The sequence below is a fragment of the Schistocerca serialis genome, chromosome 6 (assembly GCF_023864345.2).
Source record: "Schistocerca serialis cubense isolate TAMUIC-IGC-003099 chromosome 6, iqSchSeri2.2, whole genome shotgun sequence".
In the NCBI taxonomy this organism is placed as follows: domain Eukaryota; kingdom Metazoa; phylum Arthropoda; class Insecta; order Orthoptera; family Acrididae; genus Schistocerca; species Schistocerca serialis.
In genome coordinates this window covers 255990989-256013742 of record NC_064643.1, presented here as the reverse complement: position 1 = coordinate 256013742, position 22754 = coordinate 255990989, and the positions used below count along the sequence as shown (strand labels likewise).

The following is a 22754-nucleotide window of genomic DNA, read 5'->3' as shown; positions in this document are numbered from 1 at the left end:
ATAGCAGACTGTTAGAGCGCTTATCAGAATGCCTCATAAGAATAATAGTAAGACTTCCAAAAATATTTATTTGCTACTTCACTAATACGACAGGTGCGATAAGCAACCACATTACGAGAATTAAAACTCTCTAATCCCGCAGCAGCAGGAGCACTACTACCAGTTCTTACAACGACGACAGTAAACCAACCGTCATCATAACGAAATATCATTGTTTACCGTACTAAAGCTAAAATTACAGCCCAAAAATACTCGAGGGCCAGCAAGGATCGCAACTCCTTTCAGTTTATTCTTTGGGACACAGACTCCAGCGCCACTCTTCGTTTCTGTGTTTATATTTGGCTGCCGTTAGGTGCAGAAATATTGACTGAGTATATAAAAATCCGGTGTCTATGCGGGTATTGGCGGATGTTTCTGCGGATATCGCCAATAACAATTAGTTTATAGTTAGGGGTTAAGAGTATGAGCATTGTAAATATTATGATTTTCGTCTTTTTTGCATTACAAGAGACAAGCGATAAGCGATCTACAATAACGTGTTTATTATTATCCATTTGGGACAGAATGCCTCTCTATAGACTTGAATACACAGTGCAAAAATGGTTCAAATGGCTCTGAGCACTATGGGACTTAACTACTGAGGTCATCAGTCCCCTAGAACTTAGAACTACTCAAACCTAACTAACCTAAGGACATCACACACATCCATGCCCGAGGCAGGATTCGAACCTGCGACCGTAGCGGTCATGCGGTTCCAAACTGACGCGCTTAGAACCGCACGGCCGAATACACAGTGCACTGTGAATGTTAGATACGTTGTCGACATCTGCGACGGCTTAAGGTGGCAACATGGCCATCTTACCGAGTATCCAAGCCAGTAAGGTGACGTGGTAAGCGCACGGGACTCGCATTCGGAAGTGCAACAGTTCAAATCGACTTCCGACCATCCAGATTTCCTAAATCACTTAGTGCAAATGCTGGAGTGGTTCCTTTGAAAGGGCACGGCCTATTACTTTTCCCGTCCTTTCCAAATCGGAGTCTGTTCGGTTCGTTCGTTGCCGACGGGACAGTAAACTCTAATCCTGCTTCACGATTTTCCGAACAATTGCACATAAATTCTGCTTCAATTGTACCTGCAGCTGGCTTACGTCTGAGTCGTCAATGTTTACATTAGTAGAGGACACTTGTGTATTTACTGGAAGCCGCTAAAAAGCAAACCGAAGCCCGTTCTCCGTAAATTAGAATCTTCACTTTGTGCTCCGACTCATCTTTATCACATACGACATATATTATATCAGTGATCTTATTAATGTTTCACTTTAAAATATTTACAAGCATGCTGCGCGACACTTATTACATTGAGAAGGGTAGCACGCTAAAATGATTTAACATTATGGTGAGTTTACATGCATTTAATAAAGGAACTATGTGGGCTACATTTAACAGAGTGCAAATGTGATTACTTGTAACACAACTTGCTTTGACTTTCCCATTCTGCAGAAAAATACAGAAAATCTCTTTCAGTGATTATGACAGAAAGTTGTGGGATACGTACTATCCAGACATGGCACAAGCCTATCAGTGGAACTCCAGGGTAAAGTGGTTTACAAAATTTTAATATGTGAAGATGCAGACGTGGTTGCAGACACGGAAGTTGGGGATGCAGACAGCATTTTCTTATCCGTGAGGCCTCAGATAACTGGTATATTACATAATGGGACGGACAGAACAGACCTTGTGTTCTAAGACAATAGCTACACTGAAATCACCGTTATTTATGATGGCACCCGGCACATTAAAGAAAAGGATGTGTGATCACCACGGACAGTAATGCATGCTCCGCAACATGCTCACATGCTCGCCACAAGGTCCATAAGGAGTTCTTGTGGTCGAATGTTCCATTCCTGCACCATCATGGTTGACAACTGCTGTATGTGGATGCATCGTACACATTGTATGGAGAAGTGGGCTACAGAGTGGTGGGACAACTGTCATCAGGCCCGCAACTGGTTGGGGGGGGGGGGGGGGGGGGGGAGGGATAGCAGGGGTATCCGCCCCGGTCGGCAATTTCATGGAGCGCCAAATTCATATTCTTAAAGAAAAAAACCTTGTCTCACAAAGCACCTAGCACCCTGCGCATGAAGGTCTGTCGATTATTCATATTATTTTGAAACGCTTCTCTGTGGGCTTTGAACATTTTTGAACACATTCTAACGGATCATAAGGCCTACTGCACGTGATGTCTCTGCCAAGAGAATCCACCCCGCGCCTAGAAATAAAAAACTTTCCCGCAGAGAAAATGGGGGGGGGGGGGGGGGGGGGCTATAAGAGCTGTGCCGAATAAACCCGAACGGGTGAACGCCAATCGCTGTTGGTTTAATGTGGTTGTTCGGGTGTGTGAATGATCAGCGTTATTATAATTAGTAGCGAAATCCATAGATTCACATTACCAGAGTGGAAATAAACGACTAACAGGAACAACAGGTAAGAACGATTGCGCATTATCTTATCCCTGTGTCCTAGAAAATGAGATCTTGACTGAAAATCTTCGTCAGATCGCTACAGTCCCTCGTTAGCAGCAGCTTTAAGTTATCTTCTCGGAATAGCGCGGAAAACGCGTTATACGAACACATAATAACGCCTTACCGAAGAATAAACGAGGAACAACTAAACCGGTGATTCTAGGAGGGTTGGTGAAGTTAACGGAAGAATAAGTTTTAACAGAGGTAGGAACAATTACAGAATTAGTGATGACAAGATTGTTTGTCAAGAGGAAGTGGAAGAAATGGGGACATAACACAAATTATATCAAAGAATATGACGATTCCAAATTTACATAAAAATTTCGTACACCACTTTTCGATCGATCTCATGCTTGAGAAACTGGAGCGTATGAATGGAATGTGGAACAATTTCCTAACATAAATCGTTTTGCTTATAGTAGGCCTAATTGGCAGTTTATATTGGTATGTCATGGATCATATTCTACCGTGTTATTTATGTAAATGAGGTAGATAAAAATGACCATTTGTGCCAAAACAGCCTCGCTTATTTGGCGTTTGTTACAATTGCTGCAACATTAGAAAGGCGTATTTCATTTTATCTAGCAGACAGTGACAAAATAGTCGTAATCATATCGAGAAACCACGCCAGTCTCGTATACTATTTGTATTAACAGCTCTTTCAGTATTAGACAACGACGTTTTGATTTTTCATGTAGCAAAACCACTTTGACGAATTTTGATGACGTAATAGATTCTTTCGCAGAAAGGAAAGCACACCGTGTAAAGCTGCAGAAAGATAAGAGGACAAAAAAAATGCTGGAACCTAAGGATTGAAGAAATGTGTACTGTCTTGCTTGTCTCTTGTCTTTACTGCTTTTGTGTTCCTATATTTAATTTTATGTCACACAAAAGAGAAAATTATTAGCTAATAGGCAATAAAGAGTGCAAATTTTCTGAAGAGTTGTTATTCTCCCGGTCACAAATAATCCCACTCAGTATTAACTGTGAGTTCTTTTTTAAGGAGGGTGGAGTGTCTAACCGGCCGATTGGGGGCAGGAGATGCACCACAGGATATTTTGATTTCTGCTGTCCTCAATGTAGGTTTGATAGCTTCCATTACAAAATATAAACATTTGATTCCACATAGCAATATATAGTGATATACGACAGAAGAATGGTGCGTGAAGAGTCATGGCACTACACTTTGACACACTTAATACCAAATAACATGTCTTACATTTCCTCAAACATATATGTTTATAATACACACAATACGAATTCTTCATAAAGATGTGCGCTATAAAATGAACATATTTTTGGAAAATCATTTTTTTTAATTTTTGACGCCCTATCTCAAACGCTAGAAGGGATGGGGATGGGGAGGGTGGGCGCCACTATCCTGGTTTTGCCCCTGGTTCGGAAATATCTTATATCCGGGGCTGACTGTCATTGTAGGAAAGCTGGACAGGAGCAGAAATGTTTAGCGAGCAAGTTAACACAATAAACTGAAGACTTATGTAACTTGTACTTATCCAAGTGAATGAAGACTCGTTACAAATAACACAGCAAGAAACAGAGTCCAGCTGTATCAGTCAACAAGGATGAAGCATGAATGAAGGAGTCGTAGCATAGTGGCCCCAGGCATAAGTGAGCTGAGCGGCTGCCGTATATTATGGTGGAGAGGGCACTCAAAGGACAGAGGCTCTACTGGAGGTGTGACTCAGTGAACACATACTATTGGGTCCACCATATCCTGGATGACCACTATCAGCGACAGATGGGAACTTGCCATTCTGTTACCAACCTTGATACACTTTGGGGTAGTATTGATACATGACAGCACACCCCTTCCACCCGAACTGCTTCACCACCGTCGTGTAGTGTAGATGAGTAAACAATGGTTGGGGGGGATGGGGGGGAAGGGGGGGGGGATAGACTGGATGCAGGTGGCAACGAGGAAACAGGAGCCGAAATTGAGGCTGATGCTGAGCTCCCACCCACTCCCTGGCATACACCCCGAGCCTGCCCAGGAACACCAGCTGAAAAACAGGCCACATACCCACATCCAGAGGTGGAGCAGCAAAACAAAGACAGAGACATCTCAGTGACTGCAAAGGGACCTGAGGTGGCATGTGGGACAGTTGCCAGGAAGAGGCCAATGGCCCAGGGCCCATAAGAGCCGGGTGCAGCAAGGGCTGCAGCATCCAGGCAGGCACCAAATCTGAAAGAACCAAGCCTGTGGCAGGATCACGCAGTTCACAAGGATGAATTAGATTCTGATGGTGTTGCAGCAATCCTCTTACTCCTGCAGGAGAAACATAGAAGGTCCAATACATCGTACAATCGTGCCTTCCTCCCAGTGCCTCCGTCCACCATAAAATCAGTAAAAGACTGAGTTGTTAGTTAGATACTTTGCCTGTCTGGACGAAGTTGGCATCACCTGCCGGGGCAGGTGCAGCAGCATAAGCAAGGTGTGGTGGGGCCGTCCTTGTAGCAACTGCGCTGGCAATGGTCTGTCATGTAGGTGGGAGCAACAGGAATACAAGAAGAGCAACAGAGCATGATCCCTTGTGTGGGAGACTTGAAGTTTGTCCATCTGTTGCTTAAATGTTTGGACAAACCATTCAGCTTCGCCACTGGATTACAGATGGAACGGTGCTCTCATGATGTGGGTGATGCTGGAGCCAGGGCAAAACTTTTCAAATTTGGCGGCAACAGTTTGAGGTCTGTTGTCTCTCACAATCCCTTCAAACCACCCCTTCTCATTGTTAGATGTTGTGTATAACTTTGTACAGAATCGTAAGGAGAGTGAGCTACATAGTGGTGCAGCATCTATCATCGTAAGAGAGCTAAACAAGAGCAGAAAAGATTAATGAACAAGTCAACACAACGAACAGAAGATTTACTTAACTTTTATTTTTCCAAGTGAACAAAGACTCATTACAAATAATGCAGCAAGAAAAACAGTCCAACTATGTCAGAGTCAACAAGGATGAAGCACAAACAAATGAGTCACAGTGTAGTGGCTCCGGGCGCAAGTGGGCTAAACAGCTGGTACCAGCCATCTTACGTTGCAGTGGCAGATGACGCTTGATGAACAGAGCTACTGGAGGTGTGCCTCAATGGATGTGCACTGTTGAGACTGCCAGATCCCACATGACTGCTATTGGCATCAGATGAAAACTTGCTATTCCATTACCAAGATACGTGATACCACAGTGGACAAGCTGCAATTCATCTCTGAAGCATGTCCCACACTTACTCAATTAGACTTAAGTCAGATAAATAGGCAGACCATCCCATTTGCTGAATATCGTCTCATTTCAAGAGCTCCTTCACCTGCGCTTTCCTATTCTATCATGCATTGCCATCCATAAAAATGAAATCGTGTACCACTGAAAATGCACACTTGTGGAAGGAGTAAAGTGTCACTCTTTTAACACTGACCAATAAGTGTACTGTATTCAAAGATTTGGAGGTCAGTTCACCTGTGCAACATTTTGCTTCCCCACACCACAATGCTTGGACCATCAAAACTATCATGTTTGACAATGTTCCATGGTACATTACATGTTCCCGCCTCTTGCCACATGGAGGTACATCCAGAATCACTGCTCAAACTGAATCTTCTCTCATCTGAGAAGAGCACACTACCCCACTCCTCACTGGCCCAATCTCTATATTCTTGGGACTATTGTAAACACTACGCTGCCAATGTGTGGGTGTCAATGGAACACGACATACTGGTCGTCAGGTAGAGACTAGCCTCATACAGTCTTTGTGCCACTCTGGAAGGTGAGACTGCATCTTTTGCAGTCCTCTTAAATGTGGTTGCAATTGCACTAGCTGTTGAAACGGGCCTCTTCTTGCCTGTTGTTGAACATAAAGACACCTGCTGCTGTAGTTGACCATGGCTGACCACCACCTCTCCTTCAGAAGCAGTGCCTGTGGTTCAGAACATTCTCCATGAAAGTGAAACACTACTTTGAGAGATACCAAACTCCAAGGCTAAATTTCATGACACTTCATCCTTAATCCAGTTTCCTGATAGACTTCCATCACAGAAACATTGTGGGTCCTATTGCAGTGGCTGTGGGATGTAATGTTCCCCTTTGAAATATAGTTGTTCATTCAGATTCAGATTTGTTGTTATCTTGAAACTCTGAATTGCTGCACCTGTAATTGAGTATTCTTCTTAGATTGTGCAGGTGCAGTTCGATTGATGTCATCCTCTCTGCAGTTGTGCCTCAGCTGGAAACTTAAGAGTCTTCAAGCAATTTCAAATATATAGGAAGGAATACACTATACTACTTCTTCTAATGAATAATTACACTGTATCCCAGCGTACAACATTAGAACAGGTGATTGTAGGAAACACTGTTTGTCCATTCAGTCTGGTATCCAGACATCAGACACTGACATTACATGAATGACAGATAGAGTATTTTTATGAACTTCTGTTGTTCACTGTGATGCCACCAGTACTGTTATGGCACAGTTATTCACTAGCACACCTAACAATTCCAAATGACACTGAATCATGAAACAAATGCAAAGCCCAACAGGTAATGCAATCACCACCCCACCTTGATATTTGCCATCCACCCATATCACATCACAAGTAAAAGCAAATGGCAAAAATCCTCCAAACAGTTTTCAGTTCTTAACTATTTAATAAATGATTTCGACAACTGCCATCATATGTCGGCTAGGTAGACATAGTGTTACACAACATACTACTGGGGTAATATGGTACTCCTCATAGTTAACTGATAAAATGACAAGAAATGCAGTGCTCCTCAATGATTTCAGATAATGAATGATCTTGTGAAAAATTTAATATTGTAAATAAGACTGCTTAAACATTTCACAATTGTAGATGGAAACTGAATAATCGTGATGGTTTTTCCTTGTGTGCATCTGGTGGTTCTGTGGTGGCAAAGGTACCAGACAACTTTAAACTGAATAAATCAAAGAGGAAAATGTGCGTATACATCAATGTTCATGTTTTGCAAGCCAGTGTTAAGTGAGTGGTAGATGGTAATTTGTACAACTCCTGATTGTTCCCTTTCCTATTCCACACTGAAATGGAAGAAGTTAAAATTATTGCCTGTGTACCTCTGTTAAGTGTAAACACTTCTTATCGTGTTAACACATATATGTTTGTCCCCTACGCAGATTTATGATAGAGGCAGTAGAAGCACTTAAGAGTGTCTGCTTCCCTCCAAAAAATCCCATTTAAATTCATGGATAGGTCCTAAACTTACGCAAAACTGACAATGACTGTTTTAACCGGTGACTAAGTAAAATGGTTCTTTAATTAAATTTGTATATGTTATGTTTTCATATCATCATTTCATTATCTATCCTTTTGTATTCTGTTCCAGCCATCGGTGTGGCATAACAGATGAAGATCTGAATCGTCGGTGGAGTCATCCCAGTCAGCATTTACATCCCATCATATATCATACCAAGGTATTTATTTTTCATCATTTGTAATTTTGAGTCTGTCAGTTTTGAGCACATTGTTAGTGTGCATTCATATTCTACAGTATAGACGCAAGGTCTCCCAGACAAGGAACTATTCATTTATTGTAATTATATGGGGTGAATCAGAACTCCACCAACACATTTTCAGAGGTTTTTCAGGAATACTTTCTGGATATTTTGATATCAGGGACCCACTGTTTCTGGTGGCTTATTACACATTGATAATGTCATTTTGATTTATTCAGTTTGTTACCATTATCACCCTCATTCCTGTGAAAATACATTCGCATCAGTGAAAAAGAATCTTAACAACCAGTCGCCAAATGTACAACACATAACATGGAGTAATGCAACAACCCTCAGACAGGTGCAAAAATTCTACGGTGTAGTTGTCATTACCGTGTGAACAGCTCGGCACAGCATCATTGTGCCATCTTCCCATGGCATTCAGTGAACTCATACATGTGGAGTATATAGGTCACATCTTCATCAGTAAACCTCTCTATACTGCTTTGTATCACTGTCAATGCAACACTTCACACTATCAAAGAAGCAAACCCGAGACAGAAGTGAGCGATACTGAATGCAAGCTTGCGTGCAAAGAGTAAAGTGGGCATTACTATTATCAGCAGCAAGTACTGTGAGTGAATGGAACAAGTTTGTATCCAAACAAAGCACACACAGCACATACCATCAACAAATGTGCTGTTGTGTTCTATTTTCAGGGCAATATAGATACAAAGGTAATTGGGGCAAGATAACAAACAAAATGCAATAACTTTGTAATGAGTCCCTGATACCAAAATACTCAGAAGGTATCCTTAAACAACCTATGAAAGTTTTTTGTAGAAATCCTCAATCAGAAGAGAGTCAACAGCAATAGCAGTGCATCAACAGTCAATATAAAACACCCAGAGTACTAATAAAAGTGAGCCATTAGCATTTCATCCTAAACCTGAAGGAAATAAACAAGAAAGAGTTTGCAAATCAAAGTTACAGCATTGTGTATGCTGAAAGAGAAAGAGGAAGAGAGAAGGGGCGAGAAGAGATGTTTATCAACAGGAGGGAAAAAAATGAAGTTCCAATCACGCACCAGCCTCAGATAATAATAACCAGTGCAAATACACCAAAAAAATAACACACTCAAAGGTAAATGATGTAGAGTAACAAAATTTTGCGAATACATTTGTCTAGGTAATTTGTAAGTAATTAAATTGCAAGATCACTGGTTAATGTAAGTTCAAGATAAGCCATTGCAAATGTAAATGCTGGTACATTAATAACTGGTGAAACAAACAGAATGTTGAATGCAAGCATTCAGATGTACATGCATTGTGTTGTACAGGTCCCAGATGTCAGGTTGTGGGATGGAGTTCTATGTCTGTTGCACTTGGTCATTCAATACGGGGATGGTTAATGCTGTCTGTGGATGATCTGGAGTTGTCATCCAAGGATGTCCTAAGTGTGCTTGATTGAAGACAAATCCGGTGATTGAGCAGGCGTGGCACTATGTTGACACTCTTAGAGAATATTGGGTTACAACAGCGGTATGTGGGTGAGAGTTATCTTGTTGAAAACCTCCCCCCGGAATGCAGTTCTGAATGGCAGCACAACAGGTCAAATCACCAGGCTGATGTAATAATTTGCAGTCAGGGTGCATGGGATGACCACGAGAGTGCTTCTGGTGTAGTACAAAATCACACCCCAATCCATAACTCCACGTATAGGTCCAGTGTTTCTAGCACACAGACAGGTTGGTTGCAAGCCCTCAGTGGCCTCATCCTAACTGACACACAGCCATCACTGGCTCCGAGGCAGAACCAGCTTTCAACAGAAAACACAACAGACCTCCACCCTCCTGGAAGTAATGATTTCCCACAGCTTGTTGTGTCATTGTGGTGCCAACTGCTGCCTGCTACAGATGCAGTATGATGTGCCAGAGCCATACATCACACACAGTTATCTTCCCTCTCAGTAATACCACATGACCATCTGGTGTCCTGTCTTCTCGTGACCATACATTCTCGTGACCAGCACTACCAGGTGACCAGCACTACCAGCAGTCATGTACAGTGGGTACATTCCCACAATGTCTTTCTGCAATACTGCAGAAGGAACATCCAGGTTCTCATAGCCCTATTACATGACCTCGTTCAAACTCAGTTAGATGTTGATAATGGAGTTTTTGTCACCTTAAAGGCATTCTTGACTAACATCAACTCAGCGCTTCCAATCTCAAAGGCAACTAACATTCAAAACCATTACGGCATGTATTTAAAGCCAACCTGATACACATCCTCATAGTGCCGCTATTAGCACCACTCTTACATAAATGGTGCGAAATTATGTAGCTGTCATCTTTCAGATGTAGAAACATGCCTACCAATTATCGTTTGTGTCGCACAACTCCTCATTTCCCCCCCTGTTAGTTAGTTCATTCATTTGTAACTTGCTCCAGTGCTTCAACAAAGCATCTTTGTGCCATTAAGATTCCTGAGTCCTCTGTAAGTCTCTAGTATTCTATAGTAATGTGATATTAGGCTTGAGAAGTGTCCTCAGTATCTATAAGATACTTCACATTTTTCTACTTAAACATTCCTGCTATACTAGTTGTGAAATGCTTTGTGCTGTGTGGTAAATATGATAAACAAATAATTTACCTCTACTTTCTAATCAGCTCCTTGATGCTGTGCGAGGACAACTGTTGCTGTCAAAATTCTCCAGTTTTATCTCTCGTATCCACTAAATGTTTATCTTTCATCATATATGTTACATAAGCAGAGAGGGTAGAGTTTTGTTTATTGACTTCACAATGGAAACAAGGAAACAGAATTTTTTTTCATGCAGCACGGTGCTTTTGTTGTAGCATCTACCACTTGAATCAGCTAGAATTCTTGTCCCAGCTAGAAATAATGTGTTTGTGTGAGCTGTTTTTATCTCTCTCTCTCTCTCTCTCTCTCTCTCTCTCTCTCTCTCTCTCTCTCTTTGTGTGTGTGTGTGTGTGTGTGTGTGTGTGTGTGTGTGTGTGTGTGTGTGTGTTGTCTATTTCAGAAGAAGGCTCCTTTTCATAATACTATCTAAAAGTAACAAAGATGTGTTGTTTCCATTTTGTTTGAAAGTAAACATAGAAATATGTAGAATATTCTTCAGCGTGTTAAAATTGCTGTAACAGGGTTGCTTTGTATTAAATACATTTACTTTACTTTTTCAAACATGTGTTTTTGCTTGGTTTAAAACTCTTGATGAAATTCTCTCTCTCAGTTCAAACTGATTCTGCTTCATTATATTACCTGCTCACCATTTTCTGGGTTAGTTTTCTTTACTACAACTTTATAAAGTTTTAAGATTGCCGGAAAATTGCATCTACTTTTAAGTTCTTAAGAAAGGGGATCTTTTCGGTCAGTGACACAACTTTAAGCACGTGTATGTTAGAAGCTGACATGGCAACATAATGACATGTGACATACTTACGTGACTTCAAAGTATGCCTGAAAAGTGGCCACACTTACTGTGTGTAATGCCCTCTGCTGGTGGCTTACAGAATATCAACAACAATCACACATAGTAGCATTATTATTTTATTATTTTTGTGTGAATATTACACAGTGCCTTATGAATAACAGGTATATAACATATAGACAAACAGGAACTATACAAACATGGTGAAATATGGATGTAAAGAGAAATTTAAAATTAAAGAAAATAAATACAAATATATCATAAATACAGGTTACAGTTTTCATTCAATTCAGTGCTGCAGGTATAAGGTCATGAATTTCTTGCAGCAACCCTTCAAAGCAAGTATTTGGGCATTTGAAGGGTATGTGGAAGATGGTTTGTTATTTGGCTTCATATATTCCACAAGAAGGAGTTTTGGTGATTCCCCATCGAAACAGTGATTTTCTGCATATTTTATGTTCAGTACAGATTTTGTTGAGGTGGCACCCTATCTTTCCACTCTGGTCGAAATCATGACTTTGATTGTCATGTCTTTTATGAAGTTACAGTTTCTGGCTTCTTGTCTCCATTGTGATTACCAGTGCCCATTCATAGTAAAGTTCTGTAGTTGTGTTACTGTTCTCACTGGGGAGTTTCTTGATTTCAGTCTTAATTTCATATGTTTGATGGTAAGCCGGACTGAATTGGCATGAATATGCAATGGTAAGTTAGACAGAATTGGGATGAATGTGCAATGCTGTCACATTAGAACATTTTTTGAAGTTGAGATTTTAGAGTAGTAAGGCTTCTGGTCTGGGGCAGTGCTGTGTTGCTCAGAGTGGGTAGCCACTGAGTGAGAGTTATTCTGATCATTTCCGTAACTTATCTCATTGCTTGGTTGAGTTAGATGTCAACAAGATTTCTGTGGTGCTACTGATCCAAACAGTTGCACAATACTCAACAGCAGAGAAAACCAAAGAAATGCTGCTGGTTCTCCATGTGTTGGCATCAGTTCCCCAAAACTTATTTGTCAATTTTTGGATTGTGTTGAGGTTTTTACTTAACCTGAAATGTTTCCAGATGATGTTTGCACGACATAGTTCAATCGAGCATTACTCCTAGATATTTAGGATATGGATTCTGTCAAAAGATGGTGCTTTCAGAATATATTGTCAGTTGAACATGAGCCTGTGAAGTAGTAAAAGATACATCTTGGCTACCCATACTGCTTGTGACGTCGTCCAATAAGAAGTCTTGTGGTCATATCCCCCACTGCTGGACAAACACATTCTGGTCAGCAACGATTCATGATAGTGGCATTAGAGCTGCAGTTCTAGTGTGTGCCATGCATATTTAATCAGATGCAAGTCCAGAGTGTGAGCTTGCCTGCTCCAGACAAGTGATATTCTTATCCTTATCCAACAGACCAGTCTAGCATAGTTGGACATTATCATCCATCAAATGGCAACCAGATCTGTTGTTGTTGTTGTTGTTGTTGTTGTTGCGGTCTTCAGTCCCTAAAATGGGTGGATGCAGCTCTCCATACTAGTCTATCATGTGTAAATCTCTTCTCATCTCTTACTGCAACCTATATCAACTCTAATATGCTTCCTGCAGTCAAGCTTTGGTCTCCATCTACAATTCTTACTGCCTATGCTTCCATCAGTTACCAAATTAATTATTCTTTAACAACCAAGGATTTGAAACTTCCTGACAGATTAAAACTGTGTGCCGGGTCGAGACTCGAATTCGGGACCTTTGCCTTTCGCGGGCAAGTGCTCTACGAACTGAGCTACTCAAGCACAACTCACGACCCATCCTGACAACTTTAATTCTGCCAGTACCTTGTCTCCTACCTTCCAAACTTCACAGAAGCTTTTCTGTGAACCTTGCAGAACTAGCACTCCTGGAAGAAAGGATATTGTGGAGACATGGCTTAGCCACAGCCTGGAGGATGTTTCCAGAATGAGATTTTCACTCTGCAGCAGAGTGTGCACTGATATGAAACTTCCTGACACATTAAAACTGTGTGCTGAACCGAGACTCAAACTCGGGACCAATGCCTTTCGCGGGCAAGTGCTCTACCAACTGAGCTACCCAAGCACAAGTCCCGAATCTACAAGTTCAATAAACTATAGAACATCACGCAGAACTCCAAACTTTTTTTTGTTCCATCGATTACTTGCAAATGAGGGCCTATCAGACTGCATGGCTGCAGGGTGTGATACCTGGGACCTTAAACTACAGCAATGGATAGATGGTTTGAAAAAGTTGATCCCACCACTGGGGATCGCTCCTTTTAAGTGACCGCATACTGACATGCTGTGTAAGTAATGTTTTTGTGTTACCCCTACATATTTCAAAGCGCACAGTGTCACTACGCTGTAATATTGTTTGTGTATCTAAAACCCTTAATTTAAAGGCATGTGTGCACTTCAGATAGTTTTGTCCACTCACTAGTGAACACTCAGTCAGTACAAAAATAGATTGTTAATGAATTCCATTGAAAGAGGGGCAGTAAAAAAGCTTAACATCCAATCATCAATGATGTAATTAGAGGTTGAGCCAAAGTCCAGGGAAGGAAATTGGCCATGCCCTTTCAGAGGAACCACCCTGGAATTTTGCTTCATTGATTTAGAAAAACCATGGAAAATATAAATCTGAATAACCAAAAGGAGTGTTAACAGATGAGTCATGGTTCATCTTACAGAGTGATATTCACCAAATATTCATCGTGGCTGCCAGTAACACATTTTAACAATATTGATGCAGTTCTCACCTAGAATAGCATTATTTTGAGAACATGTATGTCACAATACGTCTTTTCTAGAGGTACAATGAGAGATGCAGTCTATTCGGATGACAGCTTACAATACAATGCACACCTGTGTTCAATAGAGCATACTGATCTGCTATAGGTGAAATACCCTCAGATTTGTGCAAAAATGTAACAGTCTCAATACAAAAATGGCATATACTGATGGTACTGAGTTTAACAGAACCTCAGTTTAATAAATCACATTTGTAAAACATTTACATTATTTATCAACAGAAGAGTAATGGCTGTTGGGAGCCAAATGGGGGAGAAAAATAAAAAAAAAATAACTTAGTTATGGAGCAATGTAAGAACATGCAAGGCACATACTAACCATATGACTTTCTTAGAGGATGGCTTGAGAATAGAAATACTTCTCAAAGTGATGAGTGGTACATACTCCTTGAAATTCTAAAGTTATTATGGACAAAGTGCAGAAGTTGAAAGGTTATATACAACTTGTACAGAAACTAGACTGCAGTTATAAGAAGTGAATGACATGAAGAGAGGCAGCAGCTGACAAGATGGTGGGAGAGGCTGAGTTATTCAAGCTATACACTGAGCAAGTAGTGAGGGAAACTACAGTGAGACTCGGAATGGAAATTAAAAAAGAAAAAGTTGTTAGAGCACTTGCCCGCGAAAGGCAAAGGTCCCGAGTTCGAGTCTCGGTCCGGCACACAGTTTTAATCTGTCAGGAAGTTTCGTATCAGCACACACTCTGCTGCAGAGCGAAATCTGATTCTGGAAACATCCCCCATGCTGTGGCTAAGCCATGTCTCCGCAGTATCCTGTCTTCCAGGAGTGCTAGTTCTGCTAGGTTCACAGAAGAGCTACTGTGAAGTCTGGAAGGTAGGAGACGAGGTTCTGGTGGAATTAAAGTTGTGAGGACAGGTCTTGAGTCAGCTCAGTTGGTACAGCACTTGCCCGCGAAAGGCAAAGGTTCCAAGTTCGAGTCTCAGTCTGGCACACAGTTTCAATCTGTCATCAGCCCACACTTCACTGCAGAGTGAAAATCTCATTCTGGAAACTAAGGATTTGTCTATGAACCCACCTCTTCTTCTAATTGAGTTACACCAGTTTCTCTCCAATTCAGTTCAGTATCTCTTCATTGGTTACCCAATAAACCCCTCAAATACTAAGCATTCTTCTGTAGCACCACATTTGAAAAGCTATACTTATTTCTACTCTGTAGCGTTTATCAGTCACACTTCACTTCCATATAAGATTACTCTTCATGCAAATATTTGTAGAAAAGAATTCCTAACACTTAGATTTTTATTTGATTTAATGTTTTTCTTGTTTTCAGAAAAGCTATTCTCACAACTGCCAGTTTGTGTGTATTCTCCTTACTTGCGTGACTGTCAATTGCTTTGGAACCACATAACAAAACACATTTACTATTTTTAGTGTCTCATTTCCCAATCTAATTCCCTCAGCATCACCAGAATTGATATTACATTGCTCCATCGCCTTTCTTTTACCTCTGTTGATGGTAATGAATAGCTTATAAATTATTTTCTAAGCACTCTCCAATCTGTTCTTAAGATTTTTAAGTCCTCAGATGTTTCCGACATAATTATACCCCTGTAGCAAATTTTAAAGTTTCTATTTCATCTCTTTGAACTTTAATTTCCATTCCGAGTCTCACTGTAGTTTCCCTCACTACTTGCTCAGTGTATAGCTTGAATAACTCAGCCTCTCCCACCATCTTGTCAGCTGCTGCCTCTCTTCATGTCATTCACTTCTTATAACTGCAGTCTAGTTTCTGTACAAGTTGTATATAACCTTTCAACTTCTGCACTTTGTCCATAATAACTTTAGAATTTCAAGGAGTATGTACCACTCATCACTTTGAGAAGTATTTCTGAATCTACAAGTTCAATAAACTTTCTATTCTCAAGCCATCCTCTAAGAAAGTCATATGGTTAGTATGTGCCTTGCGTGTTCTTACATTGCTCCATAACTAAGTTATTTTTTTTTTATTTTTCTCCCCCATTTGGCTCCCAACAGCCATTACTCTTCTGTTGATAAATAATGTAAATGTTTTACAAATGTGATTTATTAAACTGAGGTTCTGTTAAACTCAGTACCATCAGTATATGCCATTTTTGTATTGAGACTGTTACATTTTTGCACAAATCTGAGGGTATTTCACCTATAGCAGATCAGTATGCTCTATTGAACACAGGTGTGCATTGTATTGTAAGCTGTCATCCGAATAGACTGCATCTCTCATTGTACCTCTAGAAAAGACGTATTGTGACATACATGTTCTCAAAATAATGCTATTCTAGGTGAGAACTGCATCAATATTGTTAAAATGTGTTACTGGCAGCCACGATGAATATTTGGTGAATATCACTCTGTAAGATGAACCATGACTCATCTGTTAACACTCCTTTTGGTTATTCAGATTTATATTTTCCATGGTTTTTCTAAATCAATGAAGCAAAATTCCAGGGTGGTTCCTCTGAAAGGGCATGGCCAATTTCCTTCCCTGGACTTTGGCTCAACCTCTAATTACATCATTGATGATTGGCTGTTAAGCTTTTTTACTGCCCCTCTTTCAATGGAATTCATTAACAATCTATTTTTGTACTGACTGAGTGTTCACTAGTGAGTGGACAAAACTATCTGAAGTGCACACATGCCTTTAAATTAAGGGTTTTAGATACACAAACAATATTACAGCGTAGTGACACTGTGCGCTTTGAAATATGTAGGGGTAACACAAAAACATTACTTACACAGCATGTCAGTATGCGGTCACTTAAAAGGAGCGATCCCCAGTGGTGGGATCAACTTTTTCAAACCATCTATCCATTGCTGTAGTTTAAGGTCCCAGGTATCACACCCTGCAGCCATGCAGTCTGATAGGCCCTCATTTGCAAGTAATCGATGGAACAAAGAAAAGTTTGGAGTTCTGCGTGATGTTCTATAGTTTTGAAAAAGAAATATTATACAGATGGTTGCTTAGTGTAACTGTTATGGTACAGATCTCATATACAGGAATGTATGGGTTCAAATCTCATCAGGTGCTCTGAAGCTTTTTTTTTTATTTTTAAATCTTTAGCAAAATGACTTGATCATTATTTTTATTCAGTTAATCGGTTTAAATGTATTTTCTCATTTATATTTCGATGTCCCATCATTTTAATCGCCATATTAACTTTTTCAGTTGGTATCACCTTTTCTTATTATTATTCTTTTTTCACTTAGGATCTTTGAAAATGTTATTGTAATTATTTCCACATATTAACATAGATTTAATTTCTTCCATTTCATCATCCTGTATTTTGACCCATGTTATTACATTCGTTACTTCTATTCCTCATTTTGTTTGAATTTTGTTTCACTTATAATCCATTCTTTGTTTGAAACTTCACCTGTGTTGTTTTGTCAATAGTGCAGTAAGAATTTATGTTGCAAATGTTGGTATGATAAACCATCCAAAAAAATGTACATCTTGTGATGAAAATTACAATACTGACAGCATTGCACAATCACTATAAAGAGATTATTTTTTCTTTTGTTTTTTAACTGACAGACCAGCACTTTCAAATGTTTAACTATTATGATAGATAAAGAAAAGTAATTACATTATATATGCACAAAGATTCCAACTGAGAGAAAATGGTGGCAAGAAAAGATGGGAGCAATGAAAGAATTAATTTGGTGATTAAAATGGTGTGACAAAAGAATATGAATAAAAAATACATTTTTATCAATTAATTGAATAAAAATAGTAATCAAAGTTACCTCTGCATATGAGGCTTTTACTATAACTACTATGCTATGCCCCCGACCTGAATAACATTTCTTTTTTAAAACTGTAGAGAAGCACATGAAATTACAAAATTTTTTGTCTATTACTCGCAAAGGAGGGCCCACCTTGGTGAATGGGTGCAGTATATGACACCTGGGACCTTAACCTACAATACTGTATAGAAATTTTTAAAAAGTCAGTCCTATCGCTGGGGACCTCTCCTCATTCGTATGTCTACCACAGTCTATATCTGGGCAGCTGTAGAAGCTGTAATGGTTCTGACTACATGTATGTGCACGTGGCATACGGCAGTAAAGTTGTAGGCATCTGGATGTTCAGAGAAAGGCAGATTAGGAGATAGTCAAAGACAGTAAAGGCTGGGCGGGAAGTTGACTGTTGGCTTAACATCATTATTTGACTGTGGTAAAGCTGTCGGGAGAGAAAAAGTGCAGTATGGGTAACGTGACCATATGCTAGTACCTAATGCCAAGAGTTAGTATCTTGCCTTAAGTATCCAAATATGTCCAGTAACATGACTCCTTACTCAAGTAAATACCTCTTGACAGCATTTGAGTAAGACATCTCCCATAAGAGTATTTCCAACATTGCATATAGAGTGGCATGCCAGATGCAATCCCGTCATACAAAGCATTACATGATATGGAGAAAGTGGCATATTGATCACAGTGACTGGACTCAATAGCAGTAGGGTAGTTTCCTGTTCACAGATGTAAGTATAAAAAATGATTATTAATGAATTTCACTGAAAGAGAGGCAGTAATAAAAAAAAAAAGGAAAAAATAAAATGCAAACAAATTGGAAGCTTTTAATCCACAAATTTTGACGTGTGAAGGAATTGTCATTTGTGAGTCATCAGCTCTGGCCTCTTGTAGTGTCATGGAATCGATTCTTTTTAAAAGCATTTATAAATCCACAAATAAGCATCCTAAATATAAATGAAAATCATTAAAATTGCACATTTTTTATTCATATAAGCACTTCCAACTTGTAGTACTACTTTGGTTGAAATATTATAGCAGTTGTGTACCATCAGAGTATATGATATGCATTTTTGTGCTCAATTTTCAGGGTCTACTGGAATACTGCACGAAGGTTTTAAAGAAGCCCCCGTACTTGTTCTGTGACTACCATGGTCACTCACGTCGCAAGAACGTCTTTTTGTATGGATGCTGTAATTCTGAAAGCTGGAATGAAGCAGACCGATCAGTTCCAGACAATCCAGTTGACTACCTCGTATGTAGATATCTCTCTCTCTCTCTCTCGCACACAAAACACACACACACACACACACACACACACACACTTGTACATCTGTTTACACTCTGTATAGAACAGGTGTTCTCACAAAAACATTTTAAGCATTCTGGTCAAACAGTCAATAAACTATTGATGGTAAACATACCCATACATGTTGATACTATGAAAATGTATTTTTTATTGTTCATAATGATAAAAATCAAATAATTTTAAATTGAAAGATAATTTTATCTATTGTCTCTACCATTCAGAAGGCTACTCTTAGCTTGCTATTAGAAAAGTTTTCATTGTCTCTAACTGCCCTTTGAAAGCTCACATCAGCTAATGCTTTTCACAGATGTCTTCTAGTGGGTGAGACTACTCATCATGTACCTGTCTTTCATTCACTGGAACTCGCCATTCATTCTGTATGCTCTTTTACGAAAACAAAGCAAAGTCACTTAGATGCAAGATTAAGGCCTTAAGGAATGTGCATGAATAATTCTGCAATCAAACTGATAAAGTAAATTTATGGCGGGGGGTGAGGGGGGGTGGGGGGTGGGTGGGGGGAAGGGCAAAAGTGCTTCAACTCTGCTGTGACTTAAGGAAACAGCCAACATTCTTATTGTTGTGGAAGATAATAAGTATGAATCATAAACACTGCCTATTCATCTAGTCTCACTCAGTCGTGTGGTGTTCATTAGAATATTATAAGAGTCAAGCAAGTTTATCAGTTACTGTTGGTTTTCTATCTTAAGCTTACTGCATTTAATTACCGAGAATTTTACACAAGATGCATTTTGTTTTTATTTAAAAAGCATCTTCTGTTGTTGTTGTTATGGAAATATGGATACATACACTATGTGATCAAAAGTATCCATAATCCTGCCTGAAACTGACTTACAAGTTCTGAACTGCTCTTCAACAGTGGGAAGCAAGAAGCCACTTAAAACATATGTGTAGGCCTGTGCTGTGATAGTGCCATGCCAAACAACAAGGGTGCAAGCCAACTCCATGAAAAACATGACCACACCATAACACCAACCCCTCCGAATTTTACTGTTGGCACTACACACACTGGCAGATGATGTTCATCGGGCATTCGCTATACCTACACCCTGCCATCAGATCGCCACATTGTGTACTGTGATTCATCACTCCACACAACGTTTCTCCACTGTTCAATCGTCCAATGTTCATGCTCCTTATGCCAAGCAAGATGTCATGTGGCATTTACCGCCATGATGTGTGGCTTATGAGCAGCTGTTCGACCATGAAATCCAAGTTTTCTCACCTCCTGCCCAACTGTCATAGTACTTGCAGTGGATCCTGATGCAGTTTGGAATTCCTGTGTGATGGTCTGGATAGATGTCTGCCTATTACACATTACGACCCTCTTCAACTGTCGGTGGTCTCTGTCAGTCAACAGATGAGGTCGGCCTGTACGCTTTTGTGCTGTACGTGTCTCTTCACGTTTCCACTTCGCTATCACATCAGAAACAGTGGACGTAGGGATGTTTAGGAGTGTGGAAATCTCGCATACAGAGGTATGACACAAGTAACACCCAATCACCTGACCACATTTGAAGTCCATGAGTTCCGCGGAGCACCCTGTTCTGCTCCCTCACAGTGTCTAATCACTACTGAGGCTGCTGATTTGGAGTACCTGGCAGTAGGTGGCAGCACAATGCACCTAATATGAAAAACGTATATTTTTGGGGGTGTCGGGATACTTTTGATCACATAGTGTATGTACACACTGTGTATGTTCACACAGTGTATGTTTGTTCATTTCAGATAGGTTAAAAACAGTATTATGTATTCCTGTAAGCAATGCTACTCATGTAGGGAGGTTTTGTAACTTTATGAGCACAATGTGGCATCTTCTCCTATAACAAGGAGTACTGTATGCGTAAAGGAGGAGGAAACATTATTCCTGCTTGTATTGTGAAGTTCTAGAGTGGTGTAATTTGCAGGCCCAATAAGTCCTCCATCAGATACTGACACATTCATTGACTTACTTTTTGCACCACAGAAATTTCCTCTTTAGTGACCAATGAATAAGGAAGTGCATTTCAGACTGCAGTTACCCCTGTACAGTGCTCCTTATTACATTAATACGACACAGGGGTGTGGATAGTCTTCGTCAAAGACTGAAGAGCCACCAACTCAGGATCAGTCTTCACGACAAATTCTGCTGGAAAAATTTTGTCACTACTATTTTTTACACTGTACAGTCTTTTTCATGTTAAATGACGATTAAGGCAAAAGTGACAGAGAGAACTTGAAGTCCTGGGTACAGTGCATGCACAGGGTGAGCCAGAAGTCAAGATCAGAAATGTTTTATGTTATTGTATTGTATGAAGAAGCTACATGAAAGGCAAACAGGAGCATGAAATGATTTCATAGCTCTAGCAGAAATTGTATTTAACACTAAGATACAGGCAAGAATGGAATGACACAGAAACAAATGTTCATACATACTTCTTACACATTTTCAAACACACTCTTTATGATGGCCATCATTCTTGATGTAGAGTTGGATTCAATGTCATGTGCATCTGCTCGCCTGGCACAGCATTTCTGGAGGGAACATTCTTGGAGTACGGGTAATCTCTTCTTTCAGTTCTTCAATGGAAGTCACACGAGTTGTGGAAATCTTTCCTTTTAAGAAGAACCACAGCCAATTATTGGACATTATTATGTTTAGGCTTCTAGGTGGCCATATAACAAGCCCACCATGTCCAATCCATAGCAGAAGCTGGTTGTTCAACCAGTCTCAAACAGGAATCCAGTGGTGTGCATGTCAAGTTCAAGTAACAGGCAATGATATAAAATCTGGAGGTATGATTTCCCTTTTAAGGACACATTGAAGAAATATGGTCTGACGGTATGGTCACTGTTAACACCAGCCCATAGCATAACATGTCTGCCCTGATAGCTGAGTGGTCAGCGTGACGGATTGCTGTCCTATGGGCCTGGGTTCGATTCCTGGTTGAGTCGGGGATTTTCTCCACTCAGTCCCTGAGTGTTGTGTTGTCTTCATCATTATTTCATCCCCATCCAGCTCGCAGGTTGCCCAATGTGGTGTCGAATATAATAAGACCTGCACCAGGACCTGCCCCGCAAGGGGCCTCCCAGCCAGTGACGCCAAACACTCGTTTCATTTCCATAGCATAACATGAGGAGGGTATTGGTTAATTTCTTCATAATAACGAGGGTTGTCTTTCATTCAGATATAAACATATTGAGACTGGTAGGTAAGGTACATGGCTCATTCGTCTGTCATCACAATCTTATGACAAGCCACAAATGTTGGAAAAGTTGCATGTAACTGTTTGCACAAATCACATCATGTATTCATATCATGATCGCTTAATTCATTGATGTTGCCAAGTCAAAATGAACAGTATGCTTTGTGACAGGCCAGTTACATCAGCTGCCATACATTACTATACTCAGGGACAACATTGTGTAGGATATT

At 40.1% G+C, this 22754-nt stretch overlaps 1 protein-coding gene across 5 annotated transcripts in view; it reads left to right on the top strand.

The window, feature by feature from the left end:
- The window catches only part of LOC126484554 (cytosolic carboxypeptidase 1-like), a 514320-nt gene that overhangs the window by 455675 nt on the left and 35891 nt on the right, over positions 1 to 22754 (top strand). For all 5 annotated transcript variants that reach the window (XM_050108112.1, XM_050108113.1, XM_050108111.1 and 2 more), the window contains exons 19-20: positions 7892 to 7979; positions 19103 to 19267. In XM_050108112.1, the coding sequence (XP_049964069.1) occupies positions 7892 to 7979; positions 19103 to 19267 (253 nt within the window). The remainder of the gene's footprint in view (positions 1 to 7891; positions 7980 to 19102; positions 19268 to 22754) is intronic.